Genomic DNA, 23933 nt, shown 5'->3' on the forward strand with positions numbered 1-23933 from the left:
GCCTCATGGCACGGCTTGTGGGATCTTAGTTCCCTGAACAGGGATTGAACCCAGGCCCTGGCAGTGAAAGCACCAAGTCCTAACCACTGGACCACCAGGGAATTCCATATTATCCTTTTTTTTTTTTTTCAATCTTGCTGTATTCCTTTTAGTAATATTTTGTTCAGATTTTTTGTCTCTGTATTCATGGAGGAATATTGGTCTGTAGCTTTCTTATGATGTTTCTGTCTGGTCTTTCTTATTATACACATAACTATCTAGTGTTTTCATTCTATATTTAACTACTCAAGTTGGACATTATTATTATTATATTTTGTAGTCACTGTTTAGATTCCCTCACAGTTTTGCCAACGGCTTTACTCACCATCCCTTGTTACATCTCAGTTCTTCCCTTTGCAGCCATTTTCCTTCTTGCTGGAGTACATCCTTTTTTTTTTTTTTTTTAAATTTATTTATTTTTGGCTGCATTGGGTCTTCGTTGCTGCGTGCGGGCTTTCTCTAGTTGCGGCGAGCAGGGGCTACTCTTCATTGCGGTGCGCAGGCTTCTCATTGCGGTGACTTCTCTTGTTGTGGAGCATGGGCTCTAGGTGCGCGGGCTTCAGTAGTTGTGGCTCGTGGGCTCTAGAGCGCAGGCTCAGTAGTTGTGGCACACGGGCTTAGCTGCTCCACGGCATGTGGGATCTTCCCGGACCAGGGCTTGAACCCGTGTCCCCTGCATTGGCAGGCGGATTCTTAACCACTGCGCCACCAGGGAAGCCCTGGAGTACATCCTTTAGTAGTTCTTGTGTTGAAGTCTTTTGGTGGTAAGTACTCTTGATTTTTTTGTTTGTCTGAATGTCTCTCTGTCTTTGAATTGTTTAGAGGTATACTATTCAAGGCTAACAGTTTTTTCCTCTTAGCACTTTGAGGATGATACATCTCAACATCCATTGTTGAGATGTCTTTTGTTAATAATTGTTCATATTTAGTTATTTCCCTTTTTTCTCTGACATATTAATATCTTCTCATTGCCTTTGAGGTTTTACTGTTTCACTACAAGATGTGTATGTGTGTATTTCTTTTCATGAGTCTTGTTCAAGGCTCGTGCTCCTGAGGATATAGGTCTTTCATCAGTTTTGGATAAGTTTTAGCCCTTATCGCTGAAGACGTTTCCTTCTCTTATCCTCTGTTTTCTTTCCTTCTGGAATCCCAATTAGATGTAGGTTGGACCTTCATGTTCTATTCTCTATGACTCTTATCTGTCGTATTTTTTATCTTTTCTTTGCCACACAGATCTGTCATCTAGTTCAGTAATTTTCTTTCACCTGTGACTAGGCTGCTGTTTAGTCTGCCCCTGAGATGTTACATCCTTTTGATTCTTTTTCATTTCTGTTATTTCTGATAATAGTTTGGTCTTATGTTTCGATTTCTTTTTACATTTCTTTAACATTTTAAAGCATATTTCTTTTTTATTACTGAAGCATAGTTGATTTACAATGTTTCAGGTGTATAGCAAAGTGATTCAGTTATATATTCTTTTTCAGATTCTTTTCCATCATGGGTTATTACAAGATATTGAATATAGTTCCCTGTGCTATACAGTAGGTCTTTGTTGTTTATTTTATATATAGTAGTGTGTATCTGTTAATCCCCAATTCCCAATCTATCCCTCCCGTTAAGCATATTTCTTTTATGTTCTGGGTCTCCTCACTCTAAGTGAAATACTTGAGTCAGGATGAGGAGTTGTCCAATTCTGTTATTGCTTTCTTTAGTTGATTCTTCTTGAGGGGACCTATTTCCCTGTGGTCTTGTCTAATTGTGAGCTATGTGGCTGATCCTAATATGTGGGAGCGCTGAGGGCCCTGGGTTGAGACTGTGTTCCACAGATGGGGTTGATGGTCACTCTGCCAGCCACCTTGGAGTGCTACAAACACGGAAGCATGTCAGGTAAAGTGCCTGGCATGAAGGTTCTTTTCAGTGGGAAGGGAGCATAAATTCAAACTCTGGTGCCGGATACGGCAGCTTTGTGATTACAGAGTCTTAGGAACCATTCTTTTTTATTCACTGCAGTCAACGCCTGAGATAAGACAAAGGTCCTTGTCAGCCTCATTTCCCAGCAAATGGATTTTTCCCCCGTTTACACTTTCACTGAGAGTTAGGTCTTCAGGGATTCTGGCTTCAGCAGGGGCTGTCGGTTCCAGCTCCCCACCTCGCCTGGCCTGAAGCCTTGTCCCCATTAACCATGCTCCCCTCAGAGAGTCAGGGGTCTGGGTGTCGGCCGGATTGCCCTATGCAGCCTGTAGCTTCGGGGCTGGCTTCTGTTCTAATTTGACAGTAGTCTTTTTGTTTTTGGCTCTTGTAGATTTTCTTTACTTTCTAGAGATAAGCTATGCATTTAAAAGAATGTTTTATGTGTCTTATTCAACATTTCTAGGTGTTTGGAGAGGAATGTTTTTCAGAATAGCTAGAGTGTTATACTGTGAGAAGTTGAAACTTCATATTTTGTTTCTGTCTGAAGTATAGTTAGATATTGATAATCTGATTCTTCGGATGTTTTGGTTCTTAAGTCAAGAACCAAATCTATTTAATAATCATATTAAATAACGTTAAGTCAAGTTTAGTACATTGGTTTATTAAAAGCACGTGTACAAGCATTGCATGTAGATATTCAGGCTTCCAGCCCATCTGAGCAATGATTTTTATTTTGAAACCATTCATTCAGAAAAATTACACAACCGTTTTGATTTTGTGCTATGATGTGGCAAGATCTCCAATAAGAGATTTTGATTCCTGATGTAGTAGCAGTTTTTATAATTACAAATTCCCAGGAAAAATATTCTCTTTTTAACATTCTGTTGCCATGTCAGACGATACACATCTAAAGCATGTTATGTCCCTTTCTTCCCTCAAAGCAGAGATGGAACCATCAGTCACATTCCCGCAGTCCTTTCATTCTCCTTCTTGTCCAGAGCCGACCACGCCTTCCATCTCCACAGCCATGGATCTGCTCAGAAGGCACAGGGCAGCGAGGCAGAGCAGGGCCCCTGTAGGGTCACACTTGGGCGTGAGTCCTGACTTTTGATTCTCTCTAGCTTTGTGACCTGAGACGAATCACTTCACCTTTGTAAAATGAGGATGACTCCAGCCCTGCCCTCTTGGTGGTTCGAGGACTCCAGGAGATAACGCCTGTGAAGCGCTGAGCAGGTTGCCCAGCACAGGACACGCGCGACTGAGAGAGCGTCCCTCACAGAGAGAGCCCGTGTGCTCTGTTCATCGCCGCTGCCCTCCTTCGGACCGGGCCTGCATACTCCTCTTTCCTCGTCAGGGTTTACTGCCCTTGCACCTGTTCAGTTTGCCACTTCCCTTGACCGGGCGCCTACTACCTCCACCTGAACTATCGCAGGAGGCTCCCAGCTGGTCCTCATGCCTGGTCCCACGCCTTCCTCCTTCCATCCTGTTCCTAATGGGGTTACCAGAAACACCTCTGACTGATACACCTGCAAAAGCAGGCATCTTCAGGGGTCCCCCTTTTCCTTCCTGTAGCTTAAGATCCAGGTCCCTTACCCTGTATCACGATGTGGCACCAAGTGTATTTATAGCCCATGAACATACGCTGCAAGCTGTAAAGCGGCAGATGAAAGTGAGCTCAGTCACTGCCACCCCCACTCGCGGGGGGCAGCTCTCCATGTGCATGTCTCATCGCTACAGCTTTGAGAGGGCAGGCCTGCGCCCTACTGTGTATTACCATAGCAGCTGACTCAGTACCCTGAATGCAGAGGGGATGCTTGCGTATTTGACAGATTGATTACCATCTAAATTACTGCATCAGGGATCAAAGTGGCTTACTGAAGATCTTGCCATATGTCTTAGCAAGGTCGAAATGGTTGTGTAATTTTTCTGAATGAGTGGTTTCAAAATGAAAAATGATCATTCAGATGCTCTGGAAGCCCGAATATCTGTATTCAGTGCTTGACATGTGCTTTTTAATAAACCAATGTATTAAGCTTGAGTTAGTGTTATTTAATGTGATTATTGATCTGAGAACCAAAACACGCCAGGAATCAGTTTATAAAGCACTCTCAAATGTATTGTCTCATTGATCCTCAGGCAAGCCTGTGTGGCAGGTACACACCGTGGACTACAGTCGGTGGATGACTTGTCCACGTTGAGAGAGAAGAAAGGAGAGCCTGGGTCTGGGATAGATCTTCTGACGCCAGACTCCAGTTTTGAGGGGAACTACCTCTCTTATCCAAGTTCCTTAGTACTTTCTTGATAAGAGCTCAGTGTATTCATACTTGATTGATCAGTATTTCCTTTCTCAGAAGTGCAGTTTTAAAATTTTGTCATTTCAGGGACTTCCTTGGTGGTCCAGTGGTTAAGACTCTGCACTTCCAGTGCAGGGGAGGCAGGTTCAAATCCTGGTCGGGGAACTAAGATCCCACATGCTGTGTGGCACAGCCAAAAAAAAACAGTTGTCATTTCGAAGATAAAAAACCTGGAAAGAAAAAGAGATTAATTATCTTTCTGAATTGTATACATTTTCAATCAGGAATATATATAGGCTGCAGTCCAATGAGGTTTTACATTCCATTGGTAGGTAATGTTTCATAGTCTGAAAGCTGGCCTGGTGACAGGCCCATTTGTTTTGTTTTGTTTTGTTTTAACATCTTTATTGGAGTATAATTGCTTTACAATGTTGTGTTAGTTTCTGCTGTATAACAAAGTGAATCAGCTATGCATACACATATATCCCCATATCCCCTCCCTATCCCACCCCTATAGGTGGACACAAGGCACTGAGCTGATCTCCCTGTGCTACGCGGCTGCTTCCCACTAGCTATCTGTTTTACATTTGGTAGTGTATATATGTCCATGCCACTCTCTCACTTCGTCCCAGCTTACCCTTCCCCCTCCCTGTGTCCTCAAGTCCATTCTCTACGTCTGCATCTTTATTCCTGTCCTGCCCCTAGGTTCTTCAGAACCTTTTTTTTTTTTTTTAGATTCCATATATATGTGTTAGCATACGGTATTTGTTTTTCTCTTTCTAACTTACTTCACTCTGCATGACAGACTCTAGGTTCATCTACTTCACTACAAATAACTCAGTTTCGTTTCTTTTTATGGCTGAGTAATAGTCCATTGTATATACGTGCCACATCTTGTTTACATCTTCTATTTTTTTTTAATTAATTTATTTATTTTTGGCTGTGTTGGGTCTTCATTGCTGCACGTGGGCTTTCTCTAGTTGTGGCGAGTGGGGGTTGCTCTTCGTTGCGGTGCGCGGGCTTCTCATTGTGGTGGCTTCTCTTGTTGCGGAACACGGGTTCTAGGCGCATGGGCTTCAGTAGTTGTGGCTCGCGGGCTCTAGAACGCAGGCTCAGTAGTTGTGGTGCACGGGCTTAGTTGCTCCGCGGCATGTGGGATCTTCCCGGACCAGAGCTCGAACCCGTGTCCCGTGCACTGGCAGGCGGATTCTTAACCACTGTGCCACCAGGGAAGCCCGTGCCACATCTTCTTTATCCATTCATCTGTTGATGGACACTTAGGTTGCTTCCATGTCCTGGCTATTGTAAATAGCGCTGCAGTGAACATTGTGGTACATGACTCTTTGAATTATGGCCCATTTGTTTTTGAATGTTTCCTCTTTCAGGGGAAAACGGAATCCATCACGGTGGTGAAACTGCTGAGCTGCTTCGATGACCTGGTGGCTGCAGGCACAGCCTCTGGGAGGGTTGCAGTCTTTCAACTCGTATCCTCGTTGCCAGGGAGAAATAAACAGGTAGGTACTAATCATTTTAGCATTTCTTGACTTCTTGGCAAATTCCTCATGTCTTTTAAAATGAGGAGTCCTCTTCTGCCAAGAAAATACTTGCTCAGAAAAGCCTCACTCTGTGCTCTTTATAATTAGATGACTTTTTTGTTCCTGGTATGACACTTGGCAAAAAGCATATATGGGTAATTTTGCTTACTATTCTCTGGCTCTTCTCTGTAAATTTTAAAGGTAAATAGTCAGGTGGACCCTCGTGCAGGTTTTTGCGTGGAAACAACTTGGGAACATCAGCTTTTCCATAAACAGGAGGGATTGCGTACCACCTTGTTCACATCTCACAGTGTTCATCCTTGTCTTTTTCTTGTGTGTATTTTCATCGTTTATTCATAGCTTCGGAGATTTGACGTCACTGGTATTCACAAGAATAGCATAACAGCTCTGGCTTGGAGCCCCAATGGAATGAAATTGTTCTCTGGAGATGACAAAGGGAAAATTGTCTATTCTTCTCTGGATCTAGATCAGGTAAAATTATTTTCAGAAATATAGCTTGTCTTATATTTGGAGAAATTATAGTAGTTGGTCAACTTGAATTCTTGATTATTGTCCCTATTTTTTTTTTTTTTTTTGTCTGCCGTGCCGGTTGGCTTGTGGGATCTCAGTTCCCCAACCAGGGATTGAACCCAGGCCACAGCAGTGAAAGTGTGGAATCCTAACCTCTAGGGCACCAGGAACTCCCCATTGTCCCTTTCTTTTTTTTTTTTTTTTTTTTAAGGCCATGTGAGGACACAGTGAGAAAGTGGCAATCTTTTTTTTTTTTTTTTTTAAATTTTTATTTATTTATTTATTTTTATTTATTTATGGCTGCGTTGGGTCTTTGTTTCTGTGCGAGGGCTTTCTCTAGCTGTGACAAGTGGGGGCCACTCTTCATCACGGTGCGCGGGCCTCTCACTATCGCGGCCTCTCTTGTTGCGGAGCACAGGCTCCAGACGCGCAGGCTCAGTAATTGCGGCTCATGGGCCCAATTGCTCCGCGGCATGTGGGATCCTCCCAGACCAGGGCATGAACCCGTGTCCCCTGCATTGGCAGGCAGATTCTCAACCACTGCGCCACCAGGGAAGCCCCCATTGTCCCTTTCTAATCTCAACTGTTGTTTGTAACATTTTCTTTCAAGGGCTTTTCTAATGCTTTATAAGCTTCTACTTCTGTATCTAAAGAATTGGCCTTTGTTTCTTCTGGAACATACACTTTTTTCATTCTCCTGTTTTCTATTGCTACCAGTTAGAAAAGTAGCCACTATCAAACCTAATTCTTTGAAGAGTTTGTAGGAGGATGTGAAGCGTTTCACAGTCATGACTATTGTTGACTGAAAAAAAAAAGTACAACCTAAAAGTCGAGAATTTTTATTCATCGGACTTACTGAGGACTTAAGCCCGATAGACAGTCTCTCACATGACTCTGAGGGACTGCTCCAAAGAGATAAGGGAAGAGCCAGGATATATAGGAGTTTTGCAAAAACAAACCAGGTAGTTGAACATCAAGATTTCTGCTAATTAAAGAAAAAACAAACATCTCAAGTTAATGACTTCAGCGCTTTTCTATGTATGGGAAGATACCAGAGTCTGGGCTCATTGAAATCATTCCTTTGATACACACCTTAACTGTCTAGGGCCAGTAAGTATCCTGTTCTCTTGCGTCCTGAACCCCTTCAGCTGCACTGTTGGGGGCGGCCGCCGTGGCTGATAGCTGCAGCATCCTTTGTTCATCCGTGTGGCGGGCAGTATTCTCTGTCCACACTGTGGACGGAGGCCAGTGCTTCCAGTGGGTGGTGAGCTCGCCCCAGCCAAGCTCTGGTTGTGTGGGAGAGAGTGGTGGGAAAGGAGGAGGGTTGGTGGCAGCAGGGAACCTAGCCCCACCCTCGTATTTGTCATTTTATTTAAGCCTCACAACAGAGCCCTAAGCTGTGTGTGCTGATCTTCAGTCAGTAGATAAGAAACCCAGGCTCCAAGGGATCCAGTCATGAGCTGATGCCTGACAGAGCTCAACTTCAAACCTAGGGTGTGCTCCCATTGCGCGTGTGGCTTTATGCCTGCCTGTGCTTTGTTTTGTCATACCTCTGCTCAGTTAGAATGAACTCCTTGGTGGCGCAGTCCTTTCGTTTTCTTATTTGTAGCCGTCATTCCTAGTGCGTCTAGGAATTCAGCAGTTACTAGCTGGGTGACTTTTAGTCCCTCTGATCCGAGACTGGCCTGTCTTCTACGAATGTTCTCTAGCAGTAGTTCTCAAACATTTTGGTCCCAAGACGCCTTTGCACTTTACACTCTTAAAAAGAGGATTCCAAAGAGGTTTTGTTTGTATGGGTTTTATATCTACTGAGTGCACTATGTTAGAAATTAAAACTGAGAAATTAAAAAATTTTTATTAATTTTATTTTGAAATAATGAACTCATTATATGTTAACATAAATAACATACTTTTGTGAAAATAACTATTTTCAAAACTACTGCTGAGAATTCCCTGGTGGTCCAGTGGTTAGGACTCCGCACTCTTACTGCCGAGGGCCTGGGTTCAGTCCCTGGTCGGGGAACTAAGATCCCACAGGCCATACGGTGTGGCTGAAAAAAAACAAAGCAAAACAAAACTTCTACTGCTGTTTGCAAGAGTAGCATGGCTTTACATTTTTGCAAATCTCTTTAATGTCTGCCTTAATAGAAGACAGCTGGATTCTGCATTTAGTCTGTCACAATACATTGTTTTGGTTGGAGTACGTAAAGAAAATCTGGCCTCACACAGACATGTAGTGGGAAACAGGAGGAGTATTTTAATAGCCCTTCCAGAGAATTGTGGATATTCTTTAATCACATCCCCAAATTGACTAATGGTGGTTTCTTTAAAGGTTGGTTACAACATGAAATCTGAAAGCATACAGATGAATTTTTCTCACTCTGTTACAGTGAAGTCCATTGGTCTGTCTTGCACTTAGAATGGCTCCTTGACCCACGTGTGATTTTGTAACATCGTGCGTTGATCACTTGGAAAATATTGATCTACTGAGTGATGCACATCTTCCAAATGTTGAAACATTTAATTATATAATATCAAAGAAAGCACCTTTGTTAATATCGCCATCATTCTGATGAGAAAAGTCTTTAGCTGTTGGGAATCTGTCAGGTTCACAAGGGTGGATACAAGTTTTCAAATTCTAATCTTCACTTGTAAACTTGCATTTTATTATCAGCAACAAATACCATCACTTATTTTCCCTGAATTGACAGGCTCACTTTGTTCTTTCTGAGAAAATGCCTGCCAAATACCCAAGTTTGAATAATTATAGTATTTCAAGTAAAAATGTATTTTGTGAAAAAAAGCAGCTGGTTGAGCTCCCAGCTTATACAATCGCACAAGTGCTTCCTCCTTGAGAGAACCGAAGTACTTCAGCATCAGCAGGAGGGCTGCGTGCATGCCCTGTTTTGTCACACAGAATACAAAGATAGGCATACACAAGGGTCAGGATAAGATGGAATTATCATTTTCCTGCATCAAAGACCTTCTGAAGTGAAATTCATGTTTTTGCTGCAAGTGCACAGTGGCTGAGGGCACCGTGGCAGCTACCGGATTTTGGTGCCCTGCTCACCTTGGGCCCATTTGAGCTTTCAGTAGCTCTACCAACCATCAATACAAACCACAGCTTGGTGGAAAAGGCAGATAAAACCTAGTATTATAATGAAAATGGTTTTGACCTCGAGAGGTCCTAGGGACCCTCAGGGACCGTGGACCACACTTTGAGAACTGCTACTCTCCAGGAAAACATTTTGTTAAGGTTTTAAGGGTCCCCATATTTGTACTTTCCTGCTGTCACTCCCCCAGCCTGAGTTGCACAGAGGGGACACTGCTCATGCATGATGTCGGGAAATGGAGAGAAAAATCACGTGCAGAAAGCACTGTCCTTAGCATACAGATCATTTTTTCCCAGCTTTATTGAGGTTCTGATCATTTTTTTTTTTGAAGACACAGGTATTTCATGAGATTTGCAAAAAAGACGTGTGTTTTTGCACAATACGGTACAATAAATTTAATTCCATTACAAGCTAAGTCAAAAACTGAAAAGCTACAGTCTGCATAACTGCAAAGGTGGGAGGGAAATCTGGCTTGATGTCCTTGGTGTTTGCGGGGTAGTGGGGATTTCCCTGTCTTGATTGTGCTGGCGGTTACCTAACTGAATGCATTGGTCGAAATGCGTAGCCTTGTACATCCAAACAGGGTGAATTGTACTGTGTGTAGATCTTACCACTGGGTCTGATTGCTGCTCCCTCTTTCCCTGCAAAGGCCTATGACGTCGCATCAGTATTTCTAAACAATTAAAGAAACGGGTTCAGGAGAAGAGTGGCTTATAGGAGCAGATATTTGACACCAAGAAATGTAGTTTGTGTTAGCAGTAAAATGCCTTCTAGAACTTTACTTTGTTCTTCAATATACTTAATACCATTTTAATTTCTTTCTAACCTGTTTCTTCTGACCCTTTCAGTAGGCAAGGATATGACTTCCCCACGATTGCTTTGAACTCTTTGTGGGGGCGGAGTGCGGTGTGGACTTTGACCGTTGTCACAATAATATTACAGAAAGTCCCATTGTGTTCTGTTGGAATTAATAATACACATGGTGCAACATATTTCTGCTTAATCTTTATGGATTCTTCTTTGAACCGTGTACTGAGAACATTTTAAAAAAATTATACAGAATTTTTAAATGTTCCTTGGCCAACTTGATGTAGCCTGACATAGATGGTAACCCTGACTGTTTTCTCATTAGTGAGGACTTTTGCAAATAATTTCATTGCAGTGGGTTGACACTGGATCCGGTGAGAATTAGAGCATTCGTTTTAAGGTAGACATTGACCGAAACGCGGGCTCAGGAGGGACGCGGGCCAGTGCTGTGAGGCTGGCGCGGGTCACTGGAGCGCGCCGCGCGGCGGGCCTCACCTGGCGTCTCTCCGCAGGGCGTCTGCCACTCCCGCCTGGTGCTGGAGGAGCCGGCTTCCATCGTGCAGCTGGACTACAGCCAGAAGGTGCTGCTCGTCTCGACTGCGCAGAGGAGTCTGCTCTTCCACACCGAGGAGAAGTCTGTCCGGCAGATCGGAGCGCAGCCACGGAAAAGGTGAGCAGCACTGCTGTCGAGGCTCGTGGTGACGGGGCTCCAGGCAGGTCCCCAGCCTGCCCGCCACGTGTGGCTGCTCCAGTCCGCTCCCGGCGGGCCCCCTCCTCCACGGCCCGGGTCAGGGGTCAGGGGTCAGGCTCAGGGTCGGGTGGGAGCTCGCTCCTCACTCCCTCCGCGCGCCGGCCGTCGTGAACACGGAGTGACCTCAGCAGGGGAGGTGCTACCGGTTGTGTCAGCTGCTGTGGAGCCGAGTGGGGGGCGCGGGGAGAGTTCACGTGGGCTCTAGCCCGGCCTGGGGCCGGGACGGGTCTGGAAGGGGTCAGGGCTGCTGGCTGGGAGAGGGCCCCTCGCTTGACCTCCCTGGACGAACAGCGGGTCCAGGCCCAGCCCGCCCGGGGGAGAGGCGGAGGGGCAGGACGGCACGCGGGCCGGGGGGGCGCGGGGGCCTGGGTGGCGCGGCGGGGGAGAGTGGGGAGCCGGCGGCTGGGAGGCGGGCGGGCGGGCGTCAGTGAGGGCCGGCTGGTGGTGCTGGAGGTGCCAGCCTCCGGTCCTCTCAGCGTGCGTTGTGCTGTGTCCCGGGCTTTGCAGCAGCACAGAGCAAGTTTATTCTTTTTCTGCCTGGCGGTCCGTGGCTATTAAAAGACACTCGCGCTTCCCCTTTGGCTTCTGCTTTCCACGCTGAATACCCCCTTAATTCCACCAACAATTTGGTGTTTTTATAACAGTAATCTCCCTATTGGCCCCTGGAACACTCAGCAGAATTTGTAGCTTGGGCTTAGTGGTTGTGCAGAACTTGGTCGTGACTTTCCCTCTGCCAGGGTCCCACTCTTCTGCTTGACGTCTCGTCCTGGCTTGTCTGTCGGTGTCTTACTGCCTTGTGTCTTTTTGGAAGGAAGGTGGAGTGTAAAAAGAGAGATTTAAAAACCAGTTACCTCCACATGGATCGTATACCCAACAGTCTTTCTCTTCAAACCTGGCTTTCTAACCTCCTGTGTGAAACCTGAGCAACCTTGCGTGAACCTCTCCTGGTGCGTTTGTGTAGCCAAGGTTTTCGGCAGCTTGCATTAGAAGCATACTCTTGCCAGGCACCGTTTCAGGATGCAGAAACAGATAAATGGGGCCCGTTTCTCCTAGGGAGCTGTATTAGACAAGTGAGGGATGACAGAATGAATGGAAACGTTTTTAACCTCTGTGTCCTGAAGGCTTGTGTCTGTCGTGTGCCGTGTTAGATTGTGGTTAGAGAAGGATGTCAGCCATGTCTGCCTCCTGGAAGTGGTGCGCCATGCAACAGTGTCCCTCTGGGTGGCACACGGTGGGACAGCGGTGAGCCAGGGGACGGGCCTCTGCCCTCAAGTAAGGTAAAGGTCTAGGCTGCGGTCAGTGCTATAGAGGCAACGTCAGGGTGAGGTGTCGGCTGGGGACAGGGCCTCTCTTAGACAGAATGGTCAGGAAAGGCCTCTGGGGAAAAGATCTGTGGGCTGAAGCCTAAAGCATGGGAAGAGCGTTCTGGTCTCGGGGAACAGCAGATGCCAAGGCCCTGGATCGGGCCAGGGCCTGGAACGTTCGAGGAGCCAGAAGGGGGCTGGGGTGGCTGCGGAGTGGTGGGCCGGGTGCTGGAAAGGAGGGCCTGAGCCAGCCCGGGGCGAGGGATGCTGTCACCCGAGTTATTCTAGGCGAGACGGAAAGCCAGTGGGGGGCTTCAGGCAGGAGAAGGACTGTCTGAGCTACCCTGGATCTGCCTGGAGACCTACTTGGAGACGGGCAGGCAGGGAACAGTGAGGCGGCTGCTGCAGGAGCCCGGGAGTGGCACGGAGGCCTCGCCTGGGTACCCGGAATGGAGAGGAGAGGGGAGGGGGATGGAGGGGTAATGGGGTGAATCGGACGTAGGGGGCGACGGGGAGAAAGGAACAAGAAAGGGTTTCCGTGCCCTTGGCTAAAGCAGCTAGACAGCTGGTGAAGCCATTTGACTGAGCTGGGAAGACCAGGGTTAAGGTCTGGGCTTCAGGAGTTCTGTCTTGGGGGTGCTGCATCTGAGACACCTGTTAGGTAACTAAGCAGCAATCACGGTCCAGCGTAACACACACAGGTCGGAAACTCAGGGAAGGGGTTTCGGCCAGAAGTGGAAATGAGGTCACCAGATGCAGGTGACATTGAGACCGCTGGCCTCAGATGAGGTCACCCAGGGAGAGTGTTTATTCATTCAACCTTGGAAGATCCTGAGTCTCTGCTCTGTGCCAGGTGCCCTTCTCAGTCTGGGGAGACAGCTGTGAACAAGGGGGACAAGAGCTCTGATCTTAAGGAGCTCACGTTCCTGTGAGGGAGGCAGATGTTAAATATGTTCTAGAATGTTCCGTAGTAATAAACGGGTATGGAGCTAGCGAGGATGCCTGCCTCAGCGGGTGTGTGTTTAGGGTAGGCAGGCGGGGGGAGCCTGAGCAGATTCCTGAGGGAGGATGGGAGGGGCGGCGAGAACCGCCTCAGAGAAGCCCTCGCGGCAGAAGCACTGCCTGTACCAAGGGTTGAGGAGCGCAGGCCAGGTGCTGGGGGGCGGGGGGGGGGCTGGGGGCGGCCCGTCCTGTGGGCCCTGCTCAGGGGCTGCTTTATGCCAGTGCCATCAGGAGTCAGGAGCGGCCTTGACCCGGGGAGTCAGTCTTGCTGCTGCGTGAGGGGGGCGAGGGCAGCTGCTCAGGGAGGCTGGCAGGGGCTCCCGGGCGATTCAGGGCCTCACACCGGGCCGGGGTGGTGGGGACGCTTTGAAGGCAGAGCCGACGGCTGTGTCGGCTCCGGGGTGTGAGAGAGAGGCTCCCTCAGAGACGGTGGCCTGAGCGCTTGGCCAGGCGGGGCTGCCGGCTCCTGGTGTCGAGAAGGCTGGCGGAGGAGCTGCGGCCGATCTCGGGAAGCAGGTGGGGCCGCAGCTGTGCACGCGGGGGCCGTTAGCCGTTAGACAGTGTTCAAAGCTCTGGGACGGAGGAGCTCACCTGGGGAGTGAGTGTCACTAGGGAGTGGGGAGGCCTCGCATTCTGGGGCACTCCATTGCTTGCATGTCAGGGAGAGCCGTGTCGGAGCCGCTGATCGGCCCCGAGAGGTGGGCTGAGCTGGACCTTTGGCTCTGGCAACGTGGCGGCCGCGCGTGCCCGCCTTCGTGGGGCACAGGCCGTGGCATTGGAGGGGCTGAGGGAGGGGGAGTGGGCAGCGAGCGTAGACAGGCCTCTTTTTTTGTAGACGGGAACGCAGAACTAGGGGCTGCCTGGAGGGGACCGTGGGCTGGCGAGAGGTTGGATGGAGCGTGTGGCGGCGCGTTGGGCGGCTGCTGTGGGCCGGCGGGGAAGCCGGGCTCGGGGACGGGCGCAGGGAGTGCCAGAAGACAAGATCGTCCTCTCCTGACCCAGTTTGTGAACCTCCTCAGGTTGGACAGGACAGCGTGTATGCTTCTCCCAGAGAATCTCAAAGTCCCCAGCCATCCCCAGACGTGTGTTGCGTCTCGGTTCTCCTCTGTGTTTGTGTTGGCGCCCTCCCCGTGCCTGTCGCTGTGTCCTGCGGTCCAGTCGGGAGGACCGTCCCGGGTCGGCAGCACCTGTGTGTTGCAGTCCGGGCCGGGTGTGGGGTGTGGAGCCTGTGCCCCCGCCAGAGCCACATCGTGCCCGTCTGGTGGCCTTTGGGCATTTGGCTGTGGAGATGACTGTCCGGCTTTGGCTCGTTCTCCCGTTTCAGGCTCTCTGTCTGTGCTCAGCATTATTGTACATAAGTTAGAACACACCATTTGCTGGTTAGAATTTGATCACCAGCAACACTTCTTTCATATTAATGTGGCTCATAAAGGGAATTAAGGTGTCTTTTGAAGTCATCAATGGTTTTTCTAGAAATCATCTCCACCAAAATTAAGAAGCTAAGTTAATGTGTTTATGATTTTAGAATCCTGCAGTGCTTAGACCTTAAAAGTTGGAGTTTTTGTGTCTGATTCAGAATGACATCAGCAAGTGCTGCAGAATCACCCTGCAGGCAGGTGGTGGCCGAGTCTGGGGTGGAGGACAGTTTGCACCCGGCTGTAGCTAGTTATCCCCAACTTAACTGCCTTCTCCCAACCCGCTCCCGACCATTTCAGCAGCTCCTCAGAGCCAGCCCCACGCCAGGCCCCTGCTCAGCCTGTTCTTCCCGAGAGCGCCCGCTCCCCTTTCTCAGCCTGGGCATTGTCCACTCCGTGACCAAGGTGTAGCCTTTGATGCCCCAGTCAAACGTGTCCCCTTTGTCTGTAGTCCTCGAGCAGCCCTCTGAGCCTCAGAGATGGCACCTCACAGACGTACGTCTGCTGCAGTACGTTCTAAGACAGGGCCGAGACCTTCTTTTTATGCATCTTTCACGTTGCCTGCAGCGTGTAGTCTCTTACATGGTGCAGGAGCTCACTAAATGTTTGTTAAAATGAACGCTTTAGTCACCTAAGGTGAAGTGATGGGAGATTTTTTTTTTTTAATAAATTTATGTATTTATTTTTGGCTGTGTTGGGTCTTCGTTGCTGCGCGCGGGCTTTCTCTAGTTGCGGCGAGCGGGGGCTACTCTTCGTTGCAGTGCACGGGCTTCTCATTGCAGTGGCTTCTCTTGTTGTAGAGCGCGGGCTCTAGGCGCGCGGACTTCAGTAGTTGTGGCTTGCGGGCTCTAGAGCGCAGGCTCAGTAGTTGTGGCGCACGGGCTTAGTTGCTCCATGGCATGTGGGATCTTCCCGGACCAGAGCTCGAACCCGTGTCCCCTGTGTTGGCAGGCGGATTCTTTACCACTGCGCCACCAGGGAAGTCCAGCAGGTGAATTCTTTCTTTATTTATTTATTTATTTATTTATTTATTTATTTATGGCTGTGTTGGGTCTTCGTTTCTGTGCGAGGGCTTTCTCTAGTTGCGGCAAGTGGGGGCCACTCTTCATCGCGGTGCGCAGGCCTCTCACTATCGCAGCCTCTCTTGTTGCGGAGCACAGGCTCCAGACGCGCAGGCTCAGTAATTGTGGCTCACGGGCCTAGTTGCTCTGCGGCATGTGGGATCTTCCCAGACCAGGGCTCGAACCCGTGTCCCCTGCATTGGCAGGCAGATTCTCAACCACTGCACCACCAGGGAAGCCCCAGCAGGTGAATTCTTAACCACTGCGCCACCAGGGAAGTCCGACAAGAGATTTTTAAGAGGACTTATTAGTAGAAGGAAAATAGATTTGAAAATTGGATCACCAAATAGAAATTGATTTGACAGGAAAGGCAGGAGGAAGAGGTTATAGGCTACCGTGCCAGAGTTCCTTTGGGTGTCTCTATTTAGACAAGATTTGTAGAACAAATCACTAGAGGTAATAATCAGAACATGATGCTGATTATGGAGCTGTCCATGAACCATCTACAGTGTTAGGTTAGTCTAATGATTTTGATTCTTGGTTAGTCTAACAATCTTCAATTCAAAGCTGAATTCGATATTCAGTGTCCTCCTTGGACCTTGTCTGGAAGGATTTAGTTACTGAGGTGCCAAAGGGGTGTAGTGAGATGCTGAAGTGCAGAGAAACACCCAGATAACTTTATCTGCGTGCCTTTGTGAGATGGGCCCTGTGGATGCCTCCCTGGGGGTCGGGTGTGCTGTGTGTGCAGTGAGGGTGAGGAGAGGGCCCAGCACCCACCCACAGGAGCACACGATGGTAACAGGGGTAGAATTTGAGGCAGTTGAGCGTTTGTCGGTACTTACAGTGTCACAAGCATTGCTTTTTTGTGTCTTCATAGATTGTCATTCAGTCCTCACATCAACCTTTGAGATGGGAATTATTATCCCTGGTTTACAGACTAGGAAACTGAGACCCATACCACGTAACCATTAAATGTCAGGGCTGGAAATTGAGCCCAGGTGTCGACCTAAAGCCAGTCCTCTTTCTACCGTTCAAAATCAGGGAAATACTTTGGAGAGAGAATCAGCAGGACTTAGGGTTAAACTGAAACTCTATTTTAAATCAATCAATTTATTTATTTATTTATTTTTGGCTGCGTTGGGTCTTCTTCGTTGCTGTGTGGGCTTTCTCTAGTTGCGGTGAGCGGGGGGCACTCTTCGTTGTGGTGTGCGGGCTTCTCATTGTTGTGGCTTCTCTTGATGCAGAGCACGGGCTCTAGAGCACAGGCTCAGTAGTTGTGGCACACAGGCTCAGTAGTTGTGGCACATGGGCTCAGTAGTTGTGGCTCACGGGCTCTAGAGCGCAGGCTCAGTAGTTGTGGCGCACGGGCTTGGTTGCTCCATGGCGTGTGGGATCTTCCTGGACCAGGGCTCGAACCCGTGTCCCCTGCATTGGCAGGCAGATTCTTAACCATTGTGCCACCAGGGAAGCCCCCAAACTGAAACTCTTTTAATATTTGAACTCTGGTGGACGTCTGAGATTTGGCAAAGATGTGGAGCAATGAGAACTCAGATTGCTGATGAGAGTATAGGCTGGTGTAAACACATTGGAAAAAGTTTGAAGTTGTCTTCCAAACTTGAATCTGCTTTTACTCCACAGCCCAGCAGTTACCCAACAATCCAACAGTTCCACTTCTGAAATATCCTTGACAAACTCTTACACCTTTGTACTAGGAGGTTATTTGCAGAATGCTCATAATGAGCACTATTCAAAACGACGAAGTGGAGATAATTCAAATACCCTTCAACAAGAGGGTGAATAAATTGTGGAACACTTTATAGCAGTGGAAATGAATAAGCTACAGCTTTTTTTTTTATCCACAAGGATAAATCTTAGAAATATTATGTTAAGTTAAAAGCAAGTTGAAAAAGGATGCAAATAGCATCATACTATTATTTTTATACAAATGAAAGGCAAACAATACTAAATTATGTAGCGTTTAGGAGCACGTAGGTATGTGGTTAAACTATCGATAAAAGCGAGGGAATAATGAACACAAAATTCAGGGCTCACACACGGGGAGCGGAGTGGGCAGGGACTCTTGGAGCCAGAGAGCATCAGCGATGTGACTACCGATTTATTTCCAAAGTTGAGGGATGGATTTCTGGGTGTATATTTCATTATTAGGCTTCCAAGCATATATATTCTTTTGTTCGTGTTAGATATTTCATGATATTAAAAATAGAAGAAAAAAAAAAAAAAAACCCCAAGCCGGAGGATTAGAATGGAGATTGGTCCCTCTGATGGGTTTAAGAGAAATTCTGAAAGCGCTGCCCCAATTCTGGACCTGAAGCTCATTCACTGGGATGTTGGGATGAGCACAGCAGTCAGATGTTAGAAGGAACAGAATTTCAGAGCAGGAGAGGATGGTCAGTCCTGGCTCTGTCACCTCTGCCTCCGTTTCCTCTTCTCTGAAACGGGAGTCGTGATACTTGCCTCACAGGGCTGTGTTGAGGATTAAAGGAGAGTGGAGATAAAGCCCTGTGTGCAGGGTAGAGGCGTAGAGTTGGCGGGGTGGGATGCGCCGTGCTCCAGGTGGAGCCGGGGAGCCGAGCGGGAATCGCCGCCAGTACAGTGGTAGCGGTTGGACTGGCCATTGCTGCTGCCGGATTTGCAGGGGGTCACGCTTTGCAAGCCGTGAAGCATACGGAGCCTCAGGTAAAACAAGTTGTTCAAAGTCTACCGAAATCTGCCTTCAGTGGTGGCTATTACAGAGGTGGGTTTGAACCCAAAATGACAAAACGGGAAGCAGCATTAATACTAGGTGTAAGCCCTACTGCCAATAAGGGAAACATAAGAGATGCTCATCGACGAATTATGCTTTTAAATCACTCAGACAAGGGAGGATCTCCTTATATAGCAGCCAAAATCAATGAAGCTAAAGATTTACTAGAAGGTCAAGCTAAAAAATGAAGTAAATGTATGATGAATGTTAAGTTCTTACTCATTTATGTATATGAGTACCGCTGGTACATATTACAATAAAATGCCTCAAAGCTACACATTTAAAAAATTAGCATAAGCTAAATCAAAGCCTTGGTATAAATTTGAGGATTTAAAATCGGATTATAGAATATTTGTAGGTTAATACTCAATAATTATGGATAAATGCATGCCATTTGAAATGTTGTTCATTACTCATTTGTCAAATAATTTGGTACCTATTTCAAGACAAAGTGAACAACATAGTCTCTCCCTGAAGGAATCCCCAAGCTGATGGGAGACTGATAAAGTGGTAATTAAAGTACAATGTGATAAATATGATGGAATTAGCACAGGTTGTTATCGTAGGGGCTCATCTCATCGGGACAGAAGGCTGTTCAAGGTACAGAGGACTCCCCCCCCCCCCCAGTCACTTAGAACCTTGAACTTAAAAGTGAATTTAGCCACAACTTAATCTAAGAAATTGATCTAGGTATGTATTTATCACTTTGTCAGTGATAAATCTAAATTGTTTCAGATTTCATACATTAAAAACTGTAACAGCATGCTTTAAAAAAAAAATACACTGTGTGCAGTAACCGGAGTGTGTGCTCAGCGGGGCGCACACTTCTGAGCGTGCTGCAGGGGGCGCACGACAGAGACCGGCTCCTCTGTGGCCTCAGGGCTGGCCAGGCGGTTCAGTTAACCAAAAAACACACTGTAGGAGAGGGTTCGAAAAAGAATCAATCTTGTTTTGGCTTAGTCCAGAAATTCTTGTTAGAGTTAATATCAGGGGTTGACAGCTAGCACTTTAAATCAGTCCATTCTCTTTCTTTCTTTCCTCCTTTTTTTTCTTGTAATTTCAGCACTGGGAAATTTGGTGCTTGTTTTATACCAGGACTTTGTAAGCAAAGCGATCTAACCTTGTACGCATCACGGCCTGGGCTCCGGCTGTGGAAGGCTGACATCCATGGGACCGTTCAGGCCACGTTTATCTTAAAAGATGTCTTTGCTGGAGGAGTCAAGCCTTTCGAGCTTTACCCGCGCCTGGAATCCTCTGAAAAGGGAAGTTGCAGCTCTCCCGAGAAACACCTGGGGATTGTTTCATGTTTCTTTCAAGAAGGCTGGGTGTTGAGTTGGAATGAATATAGTATTTATCTTCTAGACACTGTCAACCAGGTAAGTAAAGTGATTGTACCACATCTTTGGTGTCTAGAGGCAAGAGAATGTTTATAGACTATTCTGCTTCATTTCTCAGATGATAGGAGGAACAGTGTTGATTCTGATGCTTTGCTTTTTCCATGGGGCCAGTCAAGGAATCCAAATGAAGGTTTGGTTGTTTTTGTAGATTTGAAAAAATATTTGGTTTAAATATTCATAGTCCTGTCCCCTGCTAAGAAAGTGTGTGTTTTATTTAAGCACAAAATTAAACTTGTTCTTTATAATTTCTTTGGATCACGTGTTTTCTGACTACCAAATTACTGTGAGCGTATTTTTTTTTTTAAAGTACATTTTTTAAAAAAAATTTAATTAATTAATTAATTTATGGCTGTGTTGGGTCTTCGTTTCTGTGCGAGGGCTTTCTCTAGTTGCGGCAAGCGGGGGCCACTCTTCATCGCGGTGTGCGGGCCTCTCACTGTCGCGGCCTCTCTTGTTGCGGAGCACAAGCTCCAGACGCGCAGGCTCAGTAACTGTGGCTCGCGGGCCTAGTTGCTCCGCGGCATGTGGGATCTTCCCAGACCAGGGCTCGAACCCGTGTCCCCTGCATTGGCAGGCATATTCTCAACCACTGCCCCACCAGGGAAGCCCACTGTGAGCGTATTAAATGAAAACTCAAACATGATGGAAACAGTAAGATAGGGACTCATTCCCCAAGGCCTCCGCAGGGCAGCGCTGAGTTGGGCAGGGGGCTCTTTCTCTAGCTTTCTTTCCACCCTGTTCTTTTACCCTTATTTCTCCTACCCAAATGGAGCCACATTGTTTTGCCATTTTTTTCCCCACTTAATGATGTATTTGGACAACTTTCCAGCGTTATTTTTTTTTCCAGCATTATTAAATCATGGTAGGAAACAATTTCTGTTTAAATCAGGATGATAAGAGGTTATTGCCAACAGGGGTGGAATTAGGAATTAAAAAAAACCAAAACTGTGTAGTTTCAGTTTATTCTTAAGAGCAGAGCTTTTGCTGTTTCGTAAGTCATCTCACCCCACGCCCCACCCCCATCCTGCTCACGTTCTTCCTTCTTGAAGTCAGCAGGCCTCTAACAGACGCCCTTTTCTTTATAAGCAGCGCTTCACTGTAGAAATCAAAGGGTTTTCTTAGTTGTGTGAACAGAAAATGAAATTCGTCTACAAGGCTTCTTAATGATTGTTATCAGCCATGCCTGGTACTACTGGTTTAGTAGAAAGAAAAACTGACCTTTTTCTTCTTCCTGGGAGATTCTGGTCTGGTTCTACCTATAACCAGGAGTCTCTCATCTGCCTGGCTTGGTTTCCCTACCTGGAACATGGGGAGGGGACTGGTGAGTTGGGTTAGGGAATCACCAAGGTGCCTTTTAGCCCTGAGTTTGTTTCTTTTCTTAAGGAACGTTTTGAAAGACATTTTTGTATTCTTCCCCAGGTGTAGAGAACACAGCTTTTCTTCTTTTTCTGGGTACTCTTTGAACTTAATGTGCACTTGTTAATTGGCGGGGTCAAGATGCGGTGTAACTGGACATCAGTTCCTCTCTTCTGAGCACTTACCCAGGGCTTTCCCCAGTAGGTATAATTAACTTCATCTTATAGATGGAGAAGTGGAGACAGAGGACCTGGTCATGAGCAGACAGACTGAACATGGCAACATGATGGAAAGCTTTCAAACTACTGTCAGGATTATTAAGAATTTACAAAGGACTTAGACTCATTTTCTCTTCTATAATGAACTAGTCTCTTATTTGCACTGTTGACTGAGAAGCAAGAATTTTTTCTTAAGTCAGGGATGTCCTGTGTTTTGTTTGCTGTGTGCTTTCAGGTGACGTTAGGGGAATCCTCCCTCCCTCACTTATTCATTCAAAACCAAGGGTTGCAGTGCCTACTAGTTTCTCCCACAGGACTCCGCACGGTAGGGGACCTAGACCTGCCAGCACACATTCCAGCCCAGGAGAGATGTGCCAGGTGGGGGTTTGTGTAAAGTGCTGCGAGCTCTGAAGAGTCCTGGGCATTGCTGAGGAGGGTGAGCTTGTCAGGGACGCTTCCCAAGGAGGCGGCCTCAGAATCAAGTTGGAACTCTCCCAGTGAGCAAGGGTCAGGAAAAGAATTCAAGCAGAGCGCGGGATGTCGTGGAGGAACAGGGTGGACTGGCCAGTTGATGCACCTGAAGCCAGATGAGGGCAGTGAGGGAGTGGGGAGCAAGGCGGGGACCGGTTCAGAGGGTGGCCGAGAGGCGGGGAGAGACTGCTCGCTCAGTCTCATAAATTTACTGGCAGGGGGTACGACTCGGTCACACATCCGTCAGATATTACCTAACTTTGGATTGAATTACTCTAAGTTTCAAAAGTCATGATAACGAAGAGCAGTTTGACTTATTTGGATTCCTACACATGCTTGTACGATTTGAACTATTACTATTGCCTGGTTTTGTGATTTTTTTTTTTTTTTTTTTTTTTTGGACAGGCCACAATTGCTGGTTTGGAAGGATCAGGTGATATCGTGTCTGTTTCCTGCACAGAAAATGAAATATTTTTCTTAAAGGGAGACAGGAACATTATAAGAATTTCAAGCAGGCCTGAAGGACTAGCATCAATAGGTTTGTATTTGTTGTAAAATGTTACAAAATGTGTTTGTTATAAAATGTATTTGTTACAAAATTTGTTATAAAATGTATGTAATTACAGTTTGTGATGTATAAAACGTACCATTTTTTTGCTAGTTAAATGATTGTAGCTTTTTCGAAACGAGGTGTTCAGAGGGTTTCCTTTGATTCTGAAAAGATGGTTTGTGATATTTTTCTTGAAGGTTACCTGCTTTCAGGCTTACATCAGCCAGGGTCTCACATTTGGTGGAGTTGCTTCTGTGGGTCTGGAGGTTGGGGAGGTTGGGTGAGTAGGAAGGAGAACTCGACGCCCACCTGACTGATCTCCGTCCGACACTCTGAGACAGCCTGTGGGATTGATGCCTAAGATTTTAGAACATTTCAATCTGTCACCTGGGACACGTTTTTTTACCTTTAACATAGTTCTTCCTTGTAGTATTGACTATTCTCTGTGCTTTTGACTTTTTTTTTGGTAATTCATATTTAAGCCCAAATTCTAATGAGCAGAGAACCTCACTCTGTGTTGCCGTGCATGCACACGGCCATGGTACTTTATGTGTCTGTTCCTGGTGGTCCCAACAACAGCCGTGTGGCCCCTGCCCCGCTGCCCCTCCCCGCCTTGTCATCGCTGAGTTGTGCTCGCCATCTTCCAGAGACTCTGCTAAGCGCTTAACGTTCACCATCCCGTCCAGTCCTCCAACAGCCCCGTGCGGGAGGGCCCGATGCCCGAGGTGAGGGCGGTGCCCACAGATGCCAGCGCCTTGTGGGGCCTCTGAAGTTCACCAGGCAGTTGCACAGGCGTCCTGCCCCCGCCTTTCCCCAGCCAGGCCGCCTTCCTCCCTGGGGCTGGAGCGGCCTTGGCCCTCCCTCGCTCGCTGTGCCCCTGTCCTGACACTGCTGCCTGGGTCTCCCCGACGAGGCCTGCCCTCCTCGGGTGCTGCCCTCTGCACCCCTCCCCCTCATCATTCAAGACTCGGTCGGTATCGCTGCGCTTCTGTTAATTTCTTCCAGTTGCCGTAGTTGAGTCAGTCTCTCCTCACCGCGTTCCTGGGGGCCCCTTTCCTGCTGCTCCTTGACTTCACAGTCATTGACTTACCACTTACCGTACAAAAGATTAGGTTTTTGATTGTAAGGCTCTCGTGACTCACCTTGTGGCCCTAACACAGCACATGGTTTGAAGAAGACCCTAGCATGTTAGTCAATGGTGTCCTCCTTTCACAGATTAGAAAATTGAGGATTGGGGTAGTGCGTGACAAGCCCCAAGTCACCGTCCAGATTTCTGCTTCAGCCGCTGTTTCCCCTGCCTCGCCAGGTTAGTCAGGAGGGCCCGCCCTGTGCCATGGCTGTGGGCACGCCACTGCGTCCCTCGGGTCTCTTGGCCACAGGGCCATCCTCGGTGTTTCTACTCTGACCAGCATCA

General features: G+C 47.3%; 1 protein-coding gene and 1 pseudogene across 8 annotated transcripts in view; both read left to right on the plus strand.

Annotated features, from left to right (window-relative positions):
* Positions 1–23933, plus strand: part of TECPR2 (tectonin beta-propeller repeat containing 2) — a 99628-nt gene that overhangs the window by 16012 nt on the left and 59683 nt on the right. For all 8 annotated transcript variants that reach the window (XR_009501023.1, XR_009501024.1, XM_059915035.1 and 5 more), the window contains exons 3-7: positions 5630–5758; positions 6140–6271; positions 10743–10900; positions 19591–19903; positions 22375–22507. Coding sequence is in view for 6 of the 8 variants with exons in the window: in XM_059915035.1 (XP_059771018.1) it covers positions 5630–5758; positions 6140–6271; positions 10743–10900; positions 19591–19903; positions 22375–22507 (865 nt within the window). In the remaining 2 variants the exon portion in view is untranslated. The remainder of the gene's footprint in view (positions 1–5629; positions 5759–6139; positions 6272–10742; positions 10901–19590; positions 19904–22374; positions 22508–23933) is intronic.
* Positions 16556–18797, plus strand: LOC132360851 (mitochondrial import inner membrane translocase subunit TIM14-like; annotated as a pseudogene).

This window comes from Balaenoptera ricei, chromosome 2 (genome assembly GCF_028023285.1).
Source record: "Balaenoptera ricei isolate mBalRic1 chromosome 2, mBalRic1.hap2, whole genome shotgun sequence".
Classification (NCBI taxonomy): Eukaryota; Metazoa; Chordata; class Mammalia; order Artiodactyla; family Balaenopteridae; genus Balaenoptera; species Balaenoptera ricei.